This window comes from Hermetia illucens, chromosome 2, assembly GCF_905115235.1.
Source record: "Hermetia illucens chromosome 2, iHerIll2.2.curated.20191125, whole genome shotgun sequence".
In the NCBI taxonomy this organism is placed as follows: Eukaryota; Metazoa; Arthropoda; class Insecta; order Diptera; family Stratiomyidae; genus Hermetia; species Hermetia illucens.
This window is the reverse complement of record NC_051850.1, coordinates 32,007,023-32,028,864: the sequence shown is the minus strand read 5'-3', so window position 1 is coordinate 32,028,864 and position 21,842 is coordinate 32,007,023. Positions and strand designations below refer to the sequence as shown.

The window sequence follows — 21,842 nt, the reverse complement described above, 5'->3', positions numbered from 1 at the left end:
GGTTTTATCGTGTTCTGGCCGATGCTAAGCCACAAGTCGGATGAAATACAATAGGACCAAGCTTAATAGAGTCCAAACAACCGCATATGCATCTGCTGCTGGGGCTCTGCAGTTCTGCCCGGCGAATGCCTCTCTACTCCTACACTTCTTCCTCCTACGTTGTATCGTACAGCAGTGGAATACATTCTGTCAGTTGGGATAGTCGATAGCGAAGCCTTACGCGCATAGTAATATCCTAGATGAGATACTTCGCGAAATCTAAGCGTTCCCAATGGACTACGCCACACGCAACTTAGGCTTCACGGAGAATTGCGATGCGTTGTGGGGTTATGACACAGTATTCACTACAGGCAGACTTGTGGAATTTTTGCGGGATGCACACAGGGTAGCCAAGCCGTGCTGTCTTCCAGGATACGTCAGTGTATTTCAAGTGGAACTACTTGTGATAGTGGAGGGCTGACAGGGGCTAGAACATGATTCGAATCCCAGACCTAACATAGTCATTCTGTGCGGTAGTTAAGCGGCCATTAAGGCCGGTACTCACTGGCCACATCATCTAGGCTTGTGGGGCAGTGCAGGGATGCGCTGAACCATGTGGGCAACGCGTCCAAAGTCAGCCTGCTGTGGGTTTCAAGTCACAGGAACATAGAAGGGAACAGGGTGACGGATTGACCAGGCTCTTGGCATTTCTTCGGTGAGCGCAGTACACGTTCCGCTGGTGAGTGTGAAAGGTAGAATTTACTCGTACTATTTGGCAGTCGTTGACTTCAGATGGCAAAGGCTCTCCACATGCTCTAAGTCGACGAGGATCTGGATCTCTTACAACAAAACCCAATTCTGCGGGCTTTTGTATCCTACAATTCGCATACCCGATATTACGAAGAGACGAGAGGAAGTCAGGATGCCAGACAGCTTTTAGGGATATCGAATTGGTGGACCTCGGCGCAAAACCGAGGTGTCTGGAGTTCCTTATTAAGGCAGGCCTAGACCGGATACCGGTTGTTGCGCCGTTGATGATGATGATGAGGGTGAAGCCAAACTGTAGATATTAGGTAAACAGTGTTTTGAGATAATCAAAGAGAATTCTGGTTGTAGAGTGGGAGTGCTGCTATCTTTCGTAAATACTGCGGCCTCGCACGGAAGATTTGAGCCGACTAGATTTGGCTGCCCTTCTTCTTCTTATTGTAGATAGGGTCTTGGGAGTTTGTGGTATCAAAATGGTGTACTACAATGCTCATTGGGCTCCTCAGAGTGGCCACTCATCTATCTACTTTTGGAGGTTTGATATATCTTTTATCAACACTCATGATCACTTCGACTTGGAACTTAAAATTTCTTTCTCTTGGAAGTCATGATAGATATATACATTTTTTCTTAGATTAATTTTTGTTTGTGTATAAAATCAAAATCGTAAGCCTAATTTCAAGTATGCGAACCAGAGAATCTATGCTGTAATTTGATTTGATTCGTTTCTGGCTGAGCAATTTATTTTTATTTTTTTTCAATGAATGAACCGCTTTATCTACATATTTATATCTTCTACCACATAGCAATTGAAAACAGTGGAATTTACATTAAATAATGTGGAAAGTAAAGTGGAAAAAAGTTATACATTAATTTCAAAAGAAGGGTTATGGGCCGCTTTTTTAGATATATAAAAGTATCTAGGATCGTATGAATCCTAGAAAAAGTAAAGTTTCCAAAAGTGACGATTATTTCAAGTGAGCTCGTGGAGATATTGTTTTATTATTTCTTAATTTTTGATGTGCTTTGAAACCTTTGTTACACAAAATTTCGCCTGAAAGGCTTTAATTAAGCGAGGCCGAAAGGTCACGAATAAGGAAAAATAGGAGCTAGCGTAGCAAATTTTAAGATTTTCCACTACTTTTGATTTTCTCTTTCAATATACATTTGCCGACCACATGTTCGACCAATATCCAATTTTATTCATCAATTTACCTTCAGAACATCACTGCTCTTACTTAAATCAATTGGTGGACGAACTACAGTTGTTTTTCCACAGCACGCCATTTTCTCGATCCTTGATCTCACAATCTATTAAATTATATTGACAAATTTCAGGGACGATAATTCACCACACATACAAAATAATCACTTCACTGTATCCTTGAAATAATTTCCTCTATTTTTCTGAAATTAAATTCTTTGAGTATTATTCACATATTCCGAGCGAAAAAAAACCTAGAATTCCTTAGTTTTCAACCGAATAAACGGATTATATTATTTTCGTATTACACAACGGGTATAAAAAATATTTTGCCGCAGAATTATACACCAAAAAACACACAGGCGGAATCGTAAAATTATCTCTTCGACATTTTCATTTAACAATCAAAAAGAAAAGAAAATCTATAAATCTTGTAGTCAAAAGATTTGTATCTTATTTTTTGAAATGTGTTGGGTAATAACATTAAAATATATTGTATGTACGTATGTTATATTCCTGCTGGTCTGAGGTAATTTGCCTACTCAAAAATTTTCTTTTCTTTTTGATTGTTGCTGGTTTCGATTCTTGGAGTATTTTCAGGATTGATATCAAGTCAAGGATATGTTCTAAAAACACAAAAGTATCTTGAATATTATCACACGAATTAAAAATAATTTTAGGATTATGTTGGAGATTCAGAAGTTGATGTAATTCAATGGAGAGTAAATATAATTTTTGATAAGTTTTTGAAGCACGTACACACTATCTTGCACGACACGTTCAGGTGTCAACTGCACAATTGTAGCATTTTATCTTTTTCTGAACTTTTCCCGATCTTTAAAAATATTTTAATTTAATGGAAAGTACAAAATAATCGTTATGATCCGATCGCGAAAATTCTGAACAAAATTTTCACGTTCTTGTCGTTGTCGTTTTAAAAGCTACGATTCAACTGTTTGACCATTGCCAAAAAGACATTCATCCTGTACAGTGGTACCTGTGTGTGTATGGCTCCTGTTGAAGCATCTTCGCGAAAATACATCTCTTGTAGTTCGATGCTCTGATAAATTTTGATCTATTTTTGTTTCCTAGAGCCACACTGAGACTCTCACCCGACATTTTCATTTTGCTGAATCCAAAGATTCCTTGTCGTTCCGCCCAAATCTATTCTACAAATCTTTAATCTTATTCATTGTGTTCTTTTCGAAAATGCTCAGTTTGCTCGGAACTCTCCGTCTCGAGGCCAATTTGACCGCTTGAGACGGAATGTCTGAAAGGAAATATGGGACTTTCTTTCTTTTCAGTTTGGTGATTGAATATATTATTTTATGGTCTCTGAGAAGAACATTTTATATAAAATGTTACAAATTCAGTTGCGTGTAGGAATGTCTAATTAAAATTTGGCAGCAAGATAAAAACATGTAAATATATATGTACATTGTAGATATTTTTCTTGCATACAACTAAAACGATTACACTGCCGGCAACGCGTTTGGGGAAAAACCAGTCGTAGAAGGGGTTGGACTGTGAGGGCAAGTTCAGGCACAAAATGCTTCAAAATACACATATTTGATTATCGATTACTTATGGATTGATGCTCAGATGGTTCAGTTTTATCACTTTATATGGAAGCTGTGAATCCATTCAGCGTTATTTTTACCTACGGGGTGGGATTGAAAACCGGAAGCTGGACGCTTCAGTTATGAAAGGTTTTGTGTTTTTCTTATATAGGAATATTTGAGTGGACATTTGAACTTAAGGGGCGCTTTACAGCTAATTACTAAAAATTATAGTAATATACTATTATAAACTTAACTTGAACAGATATCGGTATGAGTTTTTTTCAGATTTTTCGGTTGGGTAGTTTCTGAGAATGGGTTCGTTAAAGAAATGAGCACTTTCGGCTCTACACATTCCCCATCTTTTCAACAGATGTCAAAACTAAGACCGGCATTTGGTGGGAAAAAAAATTGCACCCCCTTAAGTTCGATCTAGAATGACATAATTCACTGTATGCGTGAGCGTTCATAGTTCCCACCTTCCCACCAAATTTGGTTTCAATCGCTACAACCGTTTCCGAGGAAAATGCGTGTGACAGACCGACGAACAGACCGAAAGACAGATCTGCAAGGAGTTGGCAAATCGCCCATTAGGCGCGATCCCGCCGGGTAGAGGCGTACCTATTAATGTGTAAATATGTGTTGATGCAGTTTTTTTTGACTGTCTATGCGCTAGTGTTTGCTTATCTTTGGCGCCTGGACCAAAATGGCTATGGGATGGATACCCAGAACCTAAAACCACCATGGAAGGCGAGAGAAGGAAGAAGCTTACGGTGCAGGGGCTCGGAACCCCCAGCTTTTGGGAGTGAGCTAGCGGGGTCTCGGTCGTTGATATCCTTCGATTGTGGTGGACAATTTGACCACTTTGGCATATAATGTTACAAATGATTTGGATCTGGAGAAGAAGGTCTTCAAGGGAAGTACAACCTTACCGAGAACACCGGTAACAAGACCAAACAAAGGTGAACTGAAGGCAGATCGTTGGACAGGAAAAAACAGTGATAACACCCACCGTATATGTTCAAGATGTGCGACAACAGGAGGTGCTCCAGGATCAAAAAAAGATCAATTCAAAAGAAGCGCGTTAACTATGAGATCTCCATCAATGTCAAAGACGGTAAAGGATAAGGTACAGGAAGTTCAATAAACGCCAAAAATGAAGGAGCGTACGAAAGGGGTAATCCTGTCATTTTTCATAGAGAACAAAGTTCCGATCCGGAGGAATTACCCCAGCTTGGGGCAAAAATAGTTGAGCAGTCCGAGTTTACCAAGGACAAGCATAACATGCACCAAACCATAGTGAAGGCTATTAGAGTTAGATCACAGATGGAGGAAAAGAATACTGAGGATACGCCGAACCCTGCTGTGCCAACAGTGTCACAGTCAACTCAAGTGACACCTAACCGTACTGCCATCGAATCACTGCGAAATAAACGAGTACGTGAAAAAGAGGGGGATCTTCTTAATAATCAGGAGGCGTTTAAGAGAAAAAAACGCGGACAGGCAATTCTGAAAACCTGCGCTAATAGTTTAGAAGGAGAAAAGCATACAGCGAATGTAGGAAAGTCGGCCACCGTTGCGAAGCCCAAGAAGAACGAAAACGATGGATGGACTAAAGTTACCAGCAAAACAGCGAGAGGAAAAGCAAAAGTGCGAGCTCATCAAGATGCGATTGTTATCTCCAGTAAGGGCAATTTGTCCTACGTGGAGATACTCAGAAAGATCAAAGCTGATCCTGACCTAAAAGATCTGGGCGGAAATGTGAACAAAATCCGAAGAACCCATAAAGAGGAACTCATGTTCGAGTTGAAAAGATCCAGCGTTGGCAAAACTAATGACTTTCGTACTCAAGTCAAAAACTCACTTGGGCAGAATGCCGCGGTGCGTGCCTAAACTAAACCGTACTCAAACGGCCACAATACGATTACCAGCGGAGGCAGCGCAGATGTTCTTGGCGGTCGGAAAAGTTCGGATTGGATGGGTTGTCTGACGGTTTAGAGAACAAATTTCACTAAAGAGGTGTTTTAAATGCCTCATGTTTGAACGTTTCCCGAAGGTATGCACCTGCAGCTTTGATCGATCCGATCGATGCAGAAAGTGTGGGGAGAAAGGCTATATTGCCAGGGAGTGCAATAGGGACCCCAAATGCCTATTGTGCGAGGTAAAAGAGGAAAAGGATGACCGGCATATTGCCGGAAGTAGTAAATGTCCGGAATTTAGGAAGACGCTCACTGCAATGAGAAAATGAGGTTTATTCAAATAAACCTGAATCATTGCAGGGTCGCTCAGGATATAATTGAGCAGACCACGTACGAATCTCAGATGGAAATCGCCATGATATGTGAACCGTATAGAAACCGTCACGGTGGCTCAGATTCGACTGGTGGAATGGCCATATGCGCTTGCGGTCGACAGGTCATACAATGCACTGCATTGTCAGGCAGCCAGTGGCTTTGTTTGGGCGAAAATAAGCGATGTATATATATACAGCTGGTACGCCCCACCAAGTTTGACACTGTCTGAATTCGAGCAAATGCTTGATAATCTTGTTCTCGACGCAAGGGGTCGAAGTCCGAGGTGATTGCTGGTGATTTTAACGCTTGGACCCTTGAGTGGGGTAGCAAAGAATCAAATGTCAAGGGGCGCAGTTTATTAGAAGCTTTTGCACAGATGAACATAGTCTTGACTAATGAAGGTGTTGTAAACACTTTTCAGAAAGGGGGGTTAGGTTCGGTTGTAGACCTGATCTTGGTCACCTCTGCGGTGGTGCGTGGTATGTCCTGGTGCGTCAGCGAGACACAGGGCAAAGACCCATCATGCCCGAAACCGAGAAAGATTTCAGGCTGTTCTGCAAAACCTTTGGTTGAGCAGACCTTCATAGAGGTATGGTTAGATCAACCTGATAAAACAGGCACTCCTATGGAAAGAGCCCAATGCATCGCCAGAGCATGTGACGCGTCCATGCCTAGGAGGTGCTCATTCCCCGGTAGAAGACCAAACTGCTGGTGGAATGGTGAACTGGTCAGCCTTCGACCGGCCTGCCACCGAGCCAGAAGAGCGGCTCAGATGACGGTAGGTAGAGTCGATCAGGGGCAAGCAGAGTGCGCCTATAAGGTAGCCCGCAAAACTCTCAAGCTCGCCATCCAACGAAGTAAGAGGAAATCCTTTAAGGAGCTTTGCTCAGAAGCGCACGTAAATCCATGGAGAGACGAGCTGATGGAGTTATGCGGTAGAATAGGAAACAATGAAGCGCTGGGCCTGAACGAATAAGGCCCCTAAATTTGCCGTGAAATCCAGGCCGGACATGTTTGCTGAGTTGTTCGAAACGTGCATGTCCGAAGGAGTATTTCCAGCCGCATGGAAGCGACAGTGGTTGGTACTTTTGCCTAAGCCTGGTAAACCTTCAGATGAATCATCCTCATAGAGACCCATATGTCTTTTGGACACTGTGGGGAAAATGTTAGAGCGGGTAATCTATAATAGATTGATCCCTGTTATTGAGGGCCAAAGCGGCCTTTCAGATCGGCAGTATAAGTTTCATAAAGCCAGATCAATCATTGATGCCATAAAATTGGTTACTGGCTTAGCCGAAAATGCGTGGTAGTAACCCTGGACGTGAAAAATGCATTCAGTTCGGGCAATTGGAATCTAATACGCAAATCCCTAGCGAAGTTTGGTATTCCCGCCTATTTCGCTGCTATCGCTGATAGTTATTTAGCTGAAGGGAGGTTCTGGTATGACACCGATGACGGGCCGACTACTGTGAAACATCATGTGCAGCGATGTACTTAATCTTCCCCTTCCGACGGAAGTGACGGTGGTGGTCAGACAGTAAACCGATTTTCATAAGGTTTTGTTTTTCACAAAAGCTTAAAAATGCTAGGAAAGATAGGTAAGATGATGCGCCCAGGCTAAAAATTGGAAGATATGTTTACTCAAGTGTCCCATTCTAGCCAAGTAAATTGGGTCTGTAATCGTACTTCCAATATAGCTTATAGCTTTAAACGTAGCTTTTGTTAGCCCCACATTGTCACGATGTACTTTGCCCGCTTTGTTGACAATGTATGTTCTACTGCATAGTAGATATGCTAGAATTATCTTCCCCTAAAGTATGAGCATATCAGCAGCTAGCATCTAACCATTTCTAGTGTGCCTATTTGTGCAAATATCCTGGGAAGGAGATGTATGTGAGCAAAGTGACCGCGTTTGAATCTCTCTTCAAGTCTGGTGCTAAAAAATTCCGCAAAATCATGAACCAGTGAACGTGCGGTCCAGTCCGCGGCAAAGGAACTACAACAAACTGCTACTCCTTTTCAATTGGTTGTCCGAAACAGAAGCCCCAAGAATCAGTGAAAATTGCGACTCCTAGGCTTAACGACAACACTCCCAGGGTTCATTTGCCGGAATGCGATATGCAACAAGCGTTTGGCAGTTTTGAATCTTATATAAATAATTGTTTGTCTATTGCATGTATTGATTCTTAAGCAAAAATGCATTTATTTGTACATTAGCATGCAAAGGTACATAGCGTGGTAGTGCGAAATACATTAAAAAGAAAGGTCAATGATCATTTAACTTTTCAAAAGTATATATAGAGTTCCTTTATTGGTTGAAAACATTTGGTAAGAGAAGACAAATGCTGCATTTTGAGAACCCACTGTCCCCTTCTTCAGGGTGTTATTGACTGTCCTACTAAGCCAACAATTTAACTGATACAAAAAGGTCTGGCCCATTTCTGTATTCAACCTTTTTTGCTAGGAATTTTTTAAATATGGAGGCTTTTACACGAGTCCAGTTTTTTCGTGTGGCTTATTTATTTTATGATCTCAGCATTATTCAACGTTCTATTATAGGTTTGGCTAGCTCAGACTTTATGTGTGGATTGTTGCTCTTTCTTACCGATTGTGGCTGAGTGGCTTCAGTATGGGTCTCAGTGTCTTCTTTCCTAAATCTACACTCATTTTGCCAAGCTTCACGTCTCAGTACGAGAACAAACAGAGCAGGCTGGCGTTGAGGATACATTCAATCCCTTCACGTCCTTCCTTCTGGTGATGCTGTCATCTCCACCAAATAGATGAAGAGCAGGAGGTACAAAGATATAAACTCCCATATTTGTCCACAACAAACACAACAACAACAACCCTGTACTTCTCGTACTTTATCACGGTATTAGAGTTCTAGCGCGTCTAGAGCTCTCAGTTCCTTACACTCATCAATCAGCTGCCAAGTTCTCGTAGTCAACCAGATCTTATTGCTTCCTTTTAGGATGTGATGATTTAAGTGGTTTCACTGCTTAATGTGCGAGTTGGCTCTTCCGGTTGCACATGCAGCGTGGGAAGTTACAAGTTTAATAGTCCTTGACCAAAGTCGATCCCTTCAGGGTAATAATGACTGAGCTGTCGTAGTTTAAGGCAAATTTGGTATCTGTCATTACTCCGGAAAGGGGAGCGGTCGATTGTATGAGTATCTTTTTCACCTGCTTATCTGCTAACCAGGATAAAAATTCTTTGGAACAATGTCAGGGTTTTCCACGATTCCTCAGAGTAGTTCCCACGGTTTCTGGTCGATTCCTATGTGAAAGCAACTAAGTCATTAGTATCGATTGCGTATTTGCCTCCTTCTATTTGGCACTTATTGCCACGGGAGGAGGGATTTTTTTGGCTACGATTTTGGCATCACTGTGCCTGCCAGGGTATCACCTGCTATTTAACAACATGTCGTAACTCTCCATTGATTGTCATAAATCAGGGATCATTACACCATCGTCATCGGAATGATGTTCGGATTTCGAATTGGTGCGACGTAACAAGTAGCGATGAAAAAACGAAAGACTGCGGTAGAATTCATCAGACATTTTTCTGGACTGTAGGGAAAGAAAATCTACCCCTGCGTTAACATTTTTGTAGGTTTAAAATTTGAGAATGTATGCATGAGCCTGCACCCAGCAGCAGCCAACGCAAATCTGAATAGGCCATTGGATACCAGATAGAGTGGAATCCCTAAAATCGCGACCCATATATCTAGCTAAAGGCTATTTTACAAAAGTATAAGTCCCTCCTCTTCTCTTTTTGGCTACATTGTAAGGGTTGCAGAGTAGTTTGGTATAACATATGTACGCGGTGGAACTGTTTACCTTTTTCTCTTTCTTTAATGGTTGGGCTTTTGGCAGTTTAGAGTTTGTCGACTCGGAATTTCAGAGGCATATAAGGCAGAAGTGTCAAGATTTTTAGCTCTTCGATTTCCTACAAAAAGAAACAGTATAGCTTTGAGACGGTGCCTTAACTTTGGCTTCCAGCACTTTAACAAGACAACCTTTTAGAAATCTTAAATCATTAAGTTTTTTAGCTAATATTTTGACAGATTGGTTTATTAGTCTCAATTTGATACCTTTACAACATTTTCAGATTCAGCGTTAGGTTCAAGATTTTGTTGAAGTTGCAATTACTATAACTCCCGCCTGGGGAAGCTAAGTAAAGCCTGGGGGGGAGGGATTCAAAGGCTTTAGAGAAATCAGTATAAATGGGGTGTATCACTGCAGTGAATTAGTTAAGGTTGGGAGCAATAAATCGCTTTGCTGGAGAATCGGTAGTGGCCAGCAAAATTGATGGAAGTGCGGAAATATTGAGCAGCGTTACCTAAATTGCAAGTGGAGGACCAAAACGGCTTAAAACTTCCGCGTGTGAGAGCGGTAAAGGGGCAAGCTTAAGGGAAGGACACACAAGAAACAACAAAAACAATAAACTGAATAATGTTGGGCGGAGAGACATGTACGGGGTGCAATTGTAAGGACAGCCAGAGGAAGAGAAGATGGGTGACGTGCGAAAGGAATCTGTAATTGGAATCAAGACTCCGCCGCCAGTATCCTTCGGGGAGTTCGCGGTGCAATATTTTATGATACCGTTGATTCAATGTAGACAAATTGAAGACTTCTAGTTTGGTTCTGGAATCCCTAACATTTTGGTTCCCGCAAATTGTTGTATTTGTATGGCTTGATGACCACACCTTGCGGTTGGGTGCATTATCCCTTTTGAGCTTTATACACAAGTTATGAAGGTGGACCAAAGCTACTCTTGATGTACCTCGTCTGAGGAAGTTGCGTACGCTAGCTTGGAGACAAAGAGGTGTTTTAGTAGAGAGGTCAAATTCATACTGGGGCCACTGGTATCAGTTGATAAATTATCTGGATTGAATGCAGAGGCGGGAGCCGATGTTTCGTCCACGGCGAAATCGATATCAAAAGGCTCCAACATTATGGTCCGTTGTGCGAACTGTTATGGTGGATTCGAATTTTGTCGTTTAAAGGTGCATGGGAGCGAATCGGGATTGGAGATTTTTTCGGTATTTCCAGTAGCCAACTGTGCAGGCATGGATTAAGTCGCAGAACTATTTCACACGGCTGAAACTGGTTAGAAAAGTAGATGCTTCTAGGTACTTTTACCTTCTCGGTATTTCAGGTACCTGGGACTCGTTTTCAAAGGTACCTTGGGAAAGAGAAAGCTATCTGCACAGGGCTTTAACAAAAAAAGTTATGTAAGAATATTTTTATAGCCTTTCGTTATGATCAAAAACTCTCGTGGTGGTTAGTCTGGCAAATGTAAATTATATCTTAATAGCATTCAAAGATTTAATATCTAAAAAATGCTTTTAAAGGCAATCAATTCCAAAATTAGCAGAGTGAGTGGTTCATATATAATGTATGTCTTCCGAATCAAAAATATATTTCAGAATTTATTACAGACAGCAAATAAAAAATCAATAAACAACCGAAAATGTGTTTGAATCCCAAGTTCTAACCACACCATTAAATATCGAAATTTTGATTATGTTCCATTTAAACTGATGGGAAAGCAATTATGTTTCGAGCCAAAAATATACCACCAGCTACTCGCTCCCCGAAGACGAACTATAGTTTCTTAGCAAGGCATTTTTCAGACCAGAGTCATGCACTCTAAATATTTGCGTATTAATTGCGGAAACCCTCATGGCAATCGAGCATGTGACGACTTTGCTATGACGATCCTGTAAGCCAAAAATATCTGTACAGTGTGCAATTGTTCTCATATGATTCCTTGGTAATAAATTGTGTATCCAATTATAGAATAAATTCGGTGACTACATGGTTTGTTGTGGCAACTATTTTCGAACGTGCCAAGTGGTGAATACCTCTTTACTTCTCTGTATCTTCTTTTTGAAAATGAGAACTTTATGACTTTGCTCTTTTTGTGTTCAACTTCAATCGCATGACAATCATATTTTTTGGCTAAAAATCTGACCAGTTGTCAGTTGTATTCTGTATAGTCTGACATTTCAATATTTCACTCTTTATGAGTTTCAACAGCAATCCCTCATTTTTAGTTTTTCACAAAATGATATATATGTATGTATCTTGGCATGATTTATTACATCAAAACTTAGGTTTATTATCTCATAAAATTTAGTCAAAGAATCACGCCACCCGACCACCCTAGTCGAATTGGGGTCAGAGATTTGTCTGAGAGTAACCTGAAGTTGACCCTACCTTTGGTGAAACTGTTCCTCAAAATCCTTTGATTTTTGGTTAATATCTTTTCAGCAAATTATTATTGGTAGTGCAGAATCTGTTGAGATAGCTCTGTGGTGTGATTTATGCAAAGAAGGACTTCTGAAATGATATTGCTCCTGAGGCAAGTAGAGTGATATATATCAATATTAATATGGTTTTGCCAAGAACATCGGTATGTTTTTACATAACACGCTAGTCCCAAGCCCAGATAGAGAAAGGGTTTTTGAGGCAATGTACTCCATCTTTAGGAAAATAAAAATAAGATGCTGAGATAGCGGAAAAAGATAAATAAAGTATGGTTGGAGCTACTTCGCTATATTACATCGTATTTGATCTCTCTTGCTGACAGGTGCAGCGACAGACTGGCCAGGAAAATGGATTGAAAGTTGTTATGTTATGATTATGCCACTTAACAATCCTTGGAAAAATACTAGGGTGTCCACCTCTGCCAAATGGGCATTACGGGCATCGGTCCTATCGAGAAAAGAAGAAAGATTCTTGAGGGCAAGTTCACCCACAGAAATCTGTGTCTGCAAGGTTAATATTAGTACCCTCACCGCTAAGATAGAGAAATCCGCAAAATCTCTTCAAAAGAATCGCGTATCTTGTTAAGCGTACACAAGATACGCGATGGACTTTGGTAGCCCATCCACTCAATATGGTGTCGGCATTACCATGTGACAGTTTCCGCGACGTCATTTGATGACCAGCTGATGCATGTTACTATTATTTCTCTCTGTTTTCCCGCGATTCATTTTTTACCGCCTACACTCCACAGATAGGTCGAGCGATGCCGAAAAAGACACCTTCTGGTAACTCTTCGGTAATTAAACTAAAAATACTATTGATAAAGTGGCCTACGCTACCCTGGATTCCATTGAGACTGGTAAGCGTTTCATCAACTAAGATACTTGGTTTTGAAATGCAAATAGCAAATGAAGGTCCATGAAAATAAATACCTTCTTCGTGGACAAAAAGCTCTTCAATGGTCAAATTTATAAAAGTGCCAACCGTGAAGCAAAGATAGCAAGCTGTTACCTGAGCAAACAACTACAAACATATGCCTGTTATGATAAACTGGGCAATTGGGACGGCGAGAGAGATATGAACGGACTTGTCAACAGCCAAGGATCATCTGCCAATCATTTAATTAGCAGTCTCGCAGGAAGTGATCTTTGTATCTGGTTTATGTGAAAAGAAATTCGCAAATAAACGGGGCTTTCTCTGGATTGAACTACTTTCATTCTTATGCTATTCGAATGTCCTCATCTCCCAGCTTTGATGAATGTCAGAGCGTAAGCAGAACGAAGTCTTCCGTACAATGGGAAATGGACGCCACAAAAAGCGTACCTATCAGATGCTTTGGAGGTGAGGCGTCGACACCTGACCTTCACAATCTCATAAAGGATATTATCATGGGTTTCGCCATAGGTCAATGAGAGAGGGGAGAAAGGGGTGGTTCTCTTCAGGTCCGGGGGTTTTCTCGAGGCCCCGGGAGGGAGATTTTTACAAAACAAAGTAATACGAGGAGGGATAGTTTTAATCCACGGTCCGAGTTTTTCACATAACTTTCATCCCTAAGCAGAATAGGGAAGTCGGGGACCATCAACAAGTGTGTGAACTCGAGAAGAACAGAGATGCACTATATCAGCCGCAGAATTTTTTAACAATAAGTCAACAGGATGAAACCATGTCCTAGTACACCTCGATGCTCGTTCCGCCTCGAAGAAGTGAAAATCGTACGGCCATATTGGAGCTCTAGGTAGAATCGTATGATGAACTCCTGAATAACCAGAACACCGGCGTGTTGTTGATCCCACCAACTGATGACGATGGATAAACACTGTCGGCACCAAGCATTGAGAAAATGGATCTTGCAATTATTGGGTATAAGAATCATAGGTCGCAAGGACCTGATGGAATTACAGCTAACCTAGTTAAATTTCTTGACAGTGCGATGGCCAAAATAGTTGAGTGTTGCAATCCCGGTTTGTCATTGATGTTTGCGTTCGATTTTGTGTTGTACGATATACGTAGCGTGAGGCAATGACCATTGTCTTGACATTCGACGTCATTTATTTTTTTTTTGGGGAAGTTGGATCCTTTCACTTGCTTGACGCTTGCTTAGTTTCTGGGTCATACCAGTAACACCAAGTCTAATCACTTGTAGTGATGTTAGATAAAAAGTTTAGATCACTTTTAATCTGTTTTTTTCAAATCCTGACACAAAGTTAATCGATTTCCTTTTCATCCTGAACGCCTCATTTGCGAATTCTTAGTCAAAATTCGCTGGTAAGAGCCCAACACATGCTTGTCTCTTCTGAAATTTCGTCGATTTTGACACGATGATCTTCGTTGATTTTTTTTCCGATTTTTTTCGACATTTTCATCGTTTTGAGATCATGAAGGGTGCCTAGAACGAGCATGGTCTCCAACATTCAGCTCACTGCGTTTAAAGTGAGCAAACCACTCAACAACTTATGTGCCGCTCACAGACTCTGTTTGTAAGCTTGTTGAAGCACTTGGTAACCTTCCGTTGTTGAATTTTAAACGTATTTTTTGTTCTCGTAGATTTTCCGTAATGACTTCGTAGGCGGCACACGACAACGATGTGATAAATACAGTCCAACATAACCTACAAACTGACACTTTGTAGTCACCGGCTGAATATATGATGTGGTTACCAATTATCCCTTTGTGGACAATTTTATACTCATATCTGATTGTCACTACCAACTATCGTGCAAATGTCCCAACCAATGCTTGGACATATGTACATATGAAAATTGGACTGAGGTATGCCACTTTTGAGCCCTTTTGAATTTCAAACTTTATTTTCCATAACATAAAAATTAGGTGGGAAAGCAATTGACGCCACTTCGTCAAGCACTTGTATGCTGCGAACGCTCGGGAAGAATTCAGATCTTCTTTTTCTTCAGCCTTTGTCCCGTTCACAAGCGGGGTTGGCTCGTCGTGATCGGTTTCGCCATTCGGCTCTATCGAATGCCTGATCTGGGTGTAACCTTTTAAATCCCCATACAGTGTATCAAGCCACCGTTGTTTCGGCCTGCCTTTTCGTCGTTTACCATCGACTTCGATGTTCAGATCAATCTTCCCAAGTGAATTCTTGTTAGCACGAATTGCGTGACCATACAATCGCAGACGCCTCTCTCGCAATTTTTCCACGATCGGAGCAACCCCGTAACGATCACGCATATTCTCATTTCGGATGTGATCAAAACGTGTGACGCCACTAGTCCAACGTAACATCTTCGTCTCCATTACCGCAAGACGCCGTTCATTGTCTTTTATAGTTGGCCAACACTCAGAACCATAGAGTGCGACAGAACGGACGACATTGCGGTAAATTTTAGATTTAAGATGTTCGTTGATACGTCGATCACGAAGAACACCAGTTGTGGAGCCCCACTTCATCCAGGTTGCGACAATGCGTGAAGCCATTTCATAACGCAGTTCTCCATTGGCTGATAGCGTTGATTCGAGAAATTTAAATCGCTCAGTTCTGGGCAGATCACTGCCGCTGACAATGATTGTGCCTGTGTCATGAGGTTCGGTCGTCAAAAATTCAGTTTTGTTTAGATTCAATCTGAGACTGTGTTGATTGAGGCGGTCATTCCATTTTTGGACAAGTTGCTCGAGATCATTTTTGCTATCAGATGCTAGGAAAACATCATCTGCATAAAGCAATGTATAGGGCACTGGACGTTGGCTATCTCGTGTGACAGTGTCCATAACAAGAAGAAAAAGGAGGGTGAGAGGGCGCTTTCTTGATAAACACCAACAGAGACATGAAGCGGTTTTGATACACCCGCCATATTTTGAACTTTACTTTTCGGATCGTGGTAGAGCAATTGAACCCAGCGCACGACTTCTTCTGGCACTAAGTGTTGTCGTAAAACATACCAGATGAGTTCGTGTGGCACACGGTCAAACTCTTTCTCTAGATCGAGAAATGCAATGTAAAGAAGGCGATGCTTCTCACGGTGTTTTTCCGTATGTAACCACGCAGCGTGTATTGCGTCAATAGTTCCGCAGTTTTTGACAAATTCGGCTTGATTAACGGGTATTTTAACGATTTTGCGAATACGGTGGTCAAGAATGCGATCAAAAATCTTCATGGTATGGGAAAGTAACCGAATCGGACGGTAATTTGAACATTCTGTTGGACTACCTTTCTTTTTCCATATTGGAACTGTAGTAATTTCTTGCCAATCAGATGGTGTTCTTCCTTCCTGAGTAACTCGATTAAAGAATTCACTGAGCCACAGTGTTGTGTCCCAGCTCTTCGTTTTCCAGAGCTCAGATGCGATGTCGTCATATCCTGTGGCTTTCCTCGATTTCGTTCGTTTTATTGCCTCCTCGACTTCATTCGCGTTAACAGTTAAGCCCTTGGGTGTTTAACGTAGGTACCTGTCGTGGAGACTTAATCCTACGGTCCTCTTCAGACACAGATTGATTTTGTGACCAGAATCAATTGTTGTTGCTGAGACAAGCACGACGGTACCAGTCTATACCAAGTGCATGGCTTAGCATTCATACTGGTGGATGCAAGAATTATCTAAATCTCTACCGAACTAAGGAGTATGGCACCCGTGTTGAAACGCAACACCACGCCGAGGCCCGAAGGTCTCTTCTCGCTTGAGCACAACCACAACCACCACGAAACTCACACTAGGGGGGCCAACCGCAAACAACCGAGCTGTACTCACATACAACGGGAGGTCACCCAAAGTATGAGAGTCCAGGGGCTATCCCGGTTCCCATGGTACCAGTATACCCCTGGTAAGGTTTCGTGACCAATTTGCCACTTCAGATGAGTCCCCGTGCAGACTCGGGTCTGATCGCCCTGATTAGGCCTTTGGAGCATTCGCCTACTGCCTCACGGCCGGCAAACCAAAGTGGGTACAGCGTCTCCCGGTGCCACCAATATAGAGGTTCTCCTCGGCTACTTGGTTTTGGTTCTGCCGACAGGGTTGCCGCCTCGTCTTCCTCACCGCCACCTCTGAGCACCAGTTGCGCTGACAGGTGGACTGGTCCAAATGTCGGCAATGATTGTGGAAGTGGAGGATGAGCAAATTCCTCAGTTGAAATCTGCTCGAAGTATTCCCACCTTCTATCTGTTGTGGCTCGATGGTTGGTAAGCAAGGTAAAGAAGTGTTTGATATTCTGTGTACGTTCGTTGCCAGTTTATCGTAAAGATTTTTGTAAGGGTCCGCTCGGGTGACAGCGACTGGTTTCTTTGCATCCCGGTTGGCATTCTTATAAATTTGCCAATTGGCCGGTGTTTTATCGTCGAGACATTTGTGGTAGAACCAAGTATCTCGGTTGATGTTCCGCTTACCCGGCTTGGTGATTCCAAGGGTTGCAGAAATTTATTTCGAATGTTGCGAATGCGAACAAATAGATGGCGCGGAACTTTCCACTTTGTAGAGCTCGCTACGGGAGTGGAGGACTAGCGAGGAAAGTGTGCCATGAGTTGGGGGCAGAAAGAACCACATGGAGACGGTTCGTTCTCTTCTGCCTCCAGCCTTAAACGACGACGGATCGCTCGCGTTGTTCAAAAAGTGTTCCATTATTTTTTCCTTTCGTAAATTATTTTCGATTGTTTAAATAAAAGTTTCAATTCATAACGATGTCATTTGAAATTTGTGATTACTCCGTGCTCTGGTCTCATCGTGTTTTTCCTTTCAAATAAATTGGAATTATACTCGGAAATCGTTAAGCAGTCTAGTGCAAATAGCACAGCATCACGGAAACCCACTGAGATGGTAATTCCACCACCATATTGAGTTTGTGGGTTACCAAAATAGAGAAGTTAATAGCCATTTTTACCGGATTCGCGTTCAATGTCGCAGCTTTTGGCACCAGACCATCAGGTTTCTTGGAGAGCGCAAATATCAATGCACCTTTTCCGAAGGACTCTTGCGCATTCCCCGGTCTTTTCAGTTAGGGTACCAACATTTAGCGTGCTGACACGTATTTGTTTTGTTCGTTTTGTTCGGACTAACTTGCTTACGTCCTGACGTCGTCCATGCATCAACAACCCTTGCCCATTTCTTGACAGGACCACTGAAAACACCTCGGGCTAGCAAGTAATAATCTTCCCATCCATTTCAGCGGAGCAAAGGGTGCATGGCTTTTTCCGATGTGTGGTAATCGCTAAGAAGCGCTTTTTTAGAAAATTCCACTCAGTTGGAGCTGCGGATTAGTATATTGAAGTCATCTGTAAATAATTGATTACAGCGACGGATGAGCTGATAAGGGCATCATATTGAAAAGCTCCATTCGCCCTATTAGCTTGTCTAAGTGACATTCCTCCGCATGTTCGCCTGCAGGAATCTACAGCATTCACCGTTAGTATCATGCACCGGTTTTAAATAAGTAGAAATCTAACCAAAATATCACTTGGTAACTTGGTAACACTTGATTTCGTGCTATGAGTTCACGCCCTGAAATTGAACAACTGGGTCAACGTTTTTCTATCTCAGCCCTCCTTCCGGGATAACTCCGCCCGGAGGAATCGCCCCTTTTGCTTCAAATGACTCCTACCCGACGAGAGAAGAGTTTGAGATTTTTTTTTGGGGGGGGGGGCGAATTTTGGCTCCGCAGTTTCCACATTAGTCCTTTCAAATACAAATGTCTCCTTAATTACAATAAAAGCAGCTAAAATTTCACTAAAAGAGCTATCTCCCGATATAGAAGTGACCTTGCTTCTAATAGAATAAGAGCCAGAAATTCACTCCCTCTTATTCCAAACCCATATCCTGAATTGTACATTGTCTATTTAAAGGATTTTAAAGGATAGTTCGACGATAATGGTCATTTCATGAAAAATGCTGTGCGAGTGATGAATTTACAATTGTGGTGAGCGTAACCAAACAGCCATGACCTAAAGGGAAATTCTAGCGCGAGGCATTTTTATCCGTGCAGACCGAGAGCGAATACTCCACCCAAATATCCTTCGCATCTTCATGCTTATGAACATTCATGCAATATGCATCCAAAAGTTGGCTTCGGTGGTTCGGTCGCAACAATATTGATGGGAAAAGTTAGGCTATTGCAATGCAACTTGCACTCGTATGCTTGCACCTTATCTCAGCATGGAGGTCTTCAAATTGCTCCTTCACTAATTTTAAATCAACGATCAACAACAGTCGAAATCTTCGCAATTTCCAAGAATAAATTGAATGTTTACATACCCTGTTTTAAAGCAGTCTGGGAATGCAAAAACTGCATCTATTTCTGTCGTTACCAATTAATGAGCATCAATTGATTTTCATGATGCAATTCTCTGAAGCGAAAAACCCTATTTTCACCGCTCGCCAGCACATATCCCACTAAGCAGCTGCCCTCCCGCCTGCTATGCACATTCCTGCAGATTACAGAAACAACCCCTCTTGAGATAATGACGCTAACATTTATCTGAATTCGTCACCTGAGGTACGTCTTGTCTTCCTTTCTTCTGAGAGCTGAAAATCTTACTTCATGCGAGAAGCTTTTCCCTGAAATATTTTTTCTCCACTTCTAAGACAACGAACAAAACGAATAGGAAAACATGGAGGCCGCCGACACTCTACTTAGAATTTCGAAGCAACTTATTTTTAGCATGAAATATCCATTTGGAGTGATGTGACAAATCGGCATACAGGAAAATTCGCAAAGATCTACAGATGAAAAGCGTGAACGCTTGCTAGAATTCGGCCTCTTGATTTTTGAGGGGAGTTTTTCAGGTAGAGGAATCGTATATAGAAAATTGTCATATTTTCTACATAGTCGACATCTGAGTATTACCTAACACATCTTCAATGACGTCATTCTTTTGTATCTATTTGAGAAAAGATGCGACAATATGCAGAGTTTTTGAGAAAATTTTCGGGATATCTTGTCACTTTCACTTTTTCGTCAATGTGTCGGCTGACTTGGGGTGAAAGTGTGACGGCTTGTTAGAGTCGCTGAAATGCGATTAAATATAACTTGTTTGATGACCGCTGTTGATAGTTGAATGACTACAATAAATATGTTCAATGTTGCATGCCAAAAGATTTTGACACCATTCAGACATTGATTAGGAACTATTAAGTCGTTCACACAATAGAGGGATTGAGACTTGAAAGGATAGACATGCAAAAAAGTGAGGTTTGAGAAGTTAATGCTGGTCAACAAATGATTGAGTAAATAATTTAACCCATCATCTATAAGTTCCCTCTGAACCCGACAATGTCTACTATTGAGTACAGGATAATCTGCGAGATAGATGCATAATACTAGAGTCTTTAATTAAATTAGGAGGTCCGAAGAACTTGGCCAATATCATTGTGTTGCCGAATATCGTCAGCAGCGACCTTTAACGGGTCGCTTACGATACGGGGTGTGACGTCCTCGAGGTGCCCGAGTAACTACTCCTGACCCCCTAGCTGGCAGTATACCTGCGTCCTAGGTAGTAGCCTTGAGAAAGCCTCTCGGTGAAGAGCGAACCGCGAATGACCGGTACACGTCGGGACATATTGGGGGTCCCCGGAGCTGTCGACAGTTCTTTGTCGACATCGATGGGATGATGTGAGCCTTGCTCGGTCAAGGTGGTAAATGTAACGTGCATCAGGAGCCAGCCCTCTCGGGATCCTAGTCGGGTAGTGTGCATTGAACCGGTGTCAGTAGACCGCGTTGCTCCGAGCGAGCGCTGATCCGTCCGTGAATTCCCAGATCAGCTAATCATAGATAAGGCCTCATGGTACTGCGGTAGGGGCTGTGTCCGAAGGTACACCCATTTCTGGCCATTGTGGCCCGCTCGTCGAAATAGCAGGGAAGGAGGAAAAACTGAGTGCATTTGGACGCAACACAAAAACGCGTCGCTCACCGCAGCGACCAGCGAAAGAGGCAGCGAGGGCTGAAATATCCGATGTGACACTGAGATGCTCAAATAAAGAGGAAGCCTTACCAAGTGGTGCGACTGACAGAGAGGGGACGGCAACTCCAATATTCTATAGTGTCCCTGTTCCAGAAAAAAGTCCAGTCAGAATCGCTAGTCCTGAGGAGGTGGATGCGGACATGAACTCAGTAGAAGTGCAGTCGATCGTCCTAGCTAGAGCCGAATAGAAAAGGCTCATCAGGAAATGTGCGGCAGTGGTGAAGTGTATGGGGTTGCCAACGTTTCTCCAGAGGAACGTCAGTAAAGGCGTCAGAAATGGGCTGATGGAACTGGAAGAACTATTGGATCGCATCTCCTTCTACAGGCGAAAGTGGAGAGCAGCGGAAGACGCTTGGAAAACAGAATCAGGATTGCACTGAAAAGCGAACTGGGGGAAAAGCGAAAAGAGGACCACTTGTCTGAGGCAGATCTTATCTAAATAGTTTACAGGGCCCAAAAAAAGAAGGCGAAGAAAGATAAAAAGCAACAACTGACAACTCCGCCAGCGACTCGTCTGTCCAAAGACAAGGAGGCTACAAACCAAAAGCCAGTAGCAGAAAAGATGAAGAAACGAAGGAGGACTAAACCGTCAACTCTGCTTATTAAGCTGACGGAAGGCAACACATTTGTCCGGATAGCTGCGGAAGGAAGACTAGACCGTCGACTCTGCTCATTAAGCCGAAGGAAAGCAAGACATTTGTCCGGATAGCTAGGCGGTTAGATCACAAGGCTGTCGTACGAAAAGTCGCTGTTCAAATCCCACTGGTAACATTTAGGGTTTTGAATGAAGTGCTCTAACACACTTCAAAGCCCTGATTCAATTGGATTGTTTGTTTCTAGTTTAGAGCCTATGTGCTCCCTCGAAAT

General features: G+C 42.3%; 1 protein-coding gene across 2 annotated transcripts in view; it reads right to left on the bottom strand.

Moving 5' to 3' along the window:
- The window catches only part of LOC119650462 (long-chain-fatty-acid--CoA ligase 6), a 149,490-nt gene that overhangs the window by 61,669 nt on the left and 65,979 nt on the right, over positions 1–21,842 (bottom strand). The window contains exon 1 of one of the 2 annotated variants that reach the window (XM_038053326.1): positions 1,960–2,057. The exons of the other annotated variant lie outside the window; for it this stretch is intronic. Coding sequence (XP_037909254.1) covers positions 1,960–2,031 — 72 coding nt within the window. The 5' untranslated portion in view covers positions 2,032–2,057. Of the gene's footprint in view, positions 1–1,959; positions 2,058–21,842 lie in introns of those variants that run through there. 2 annotated transcript variants of the gene reach the window in all.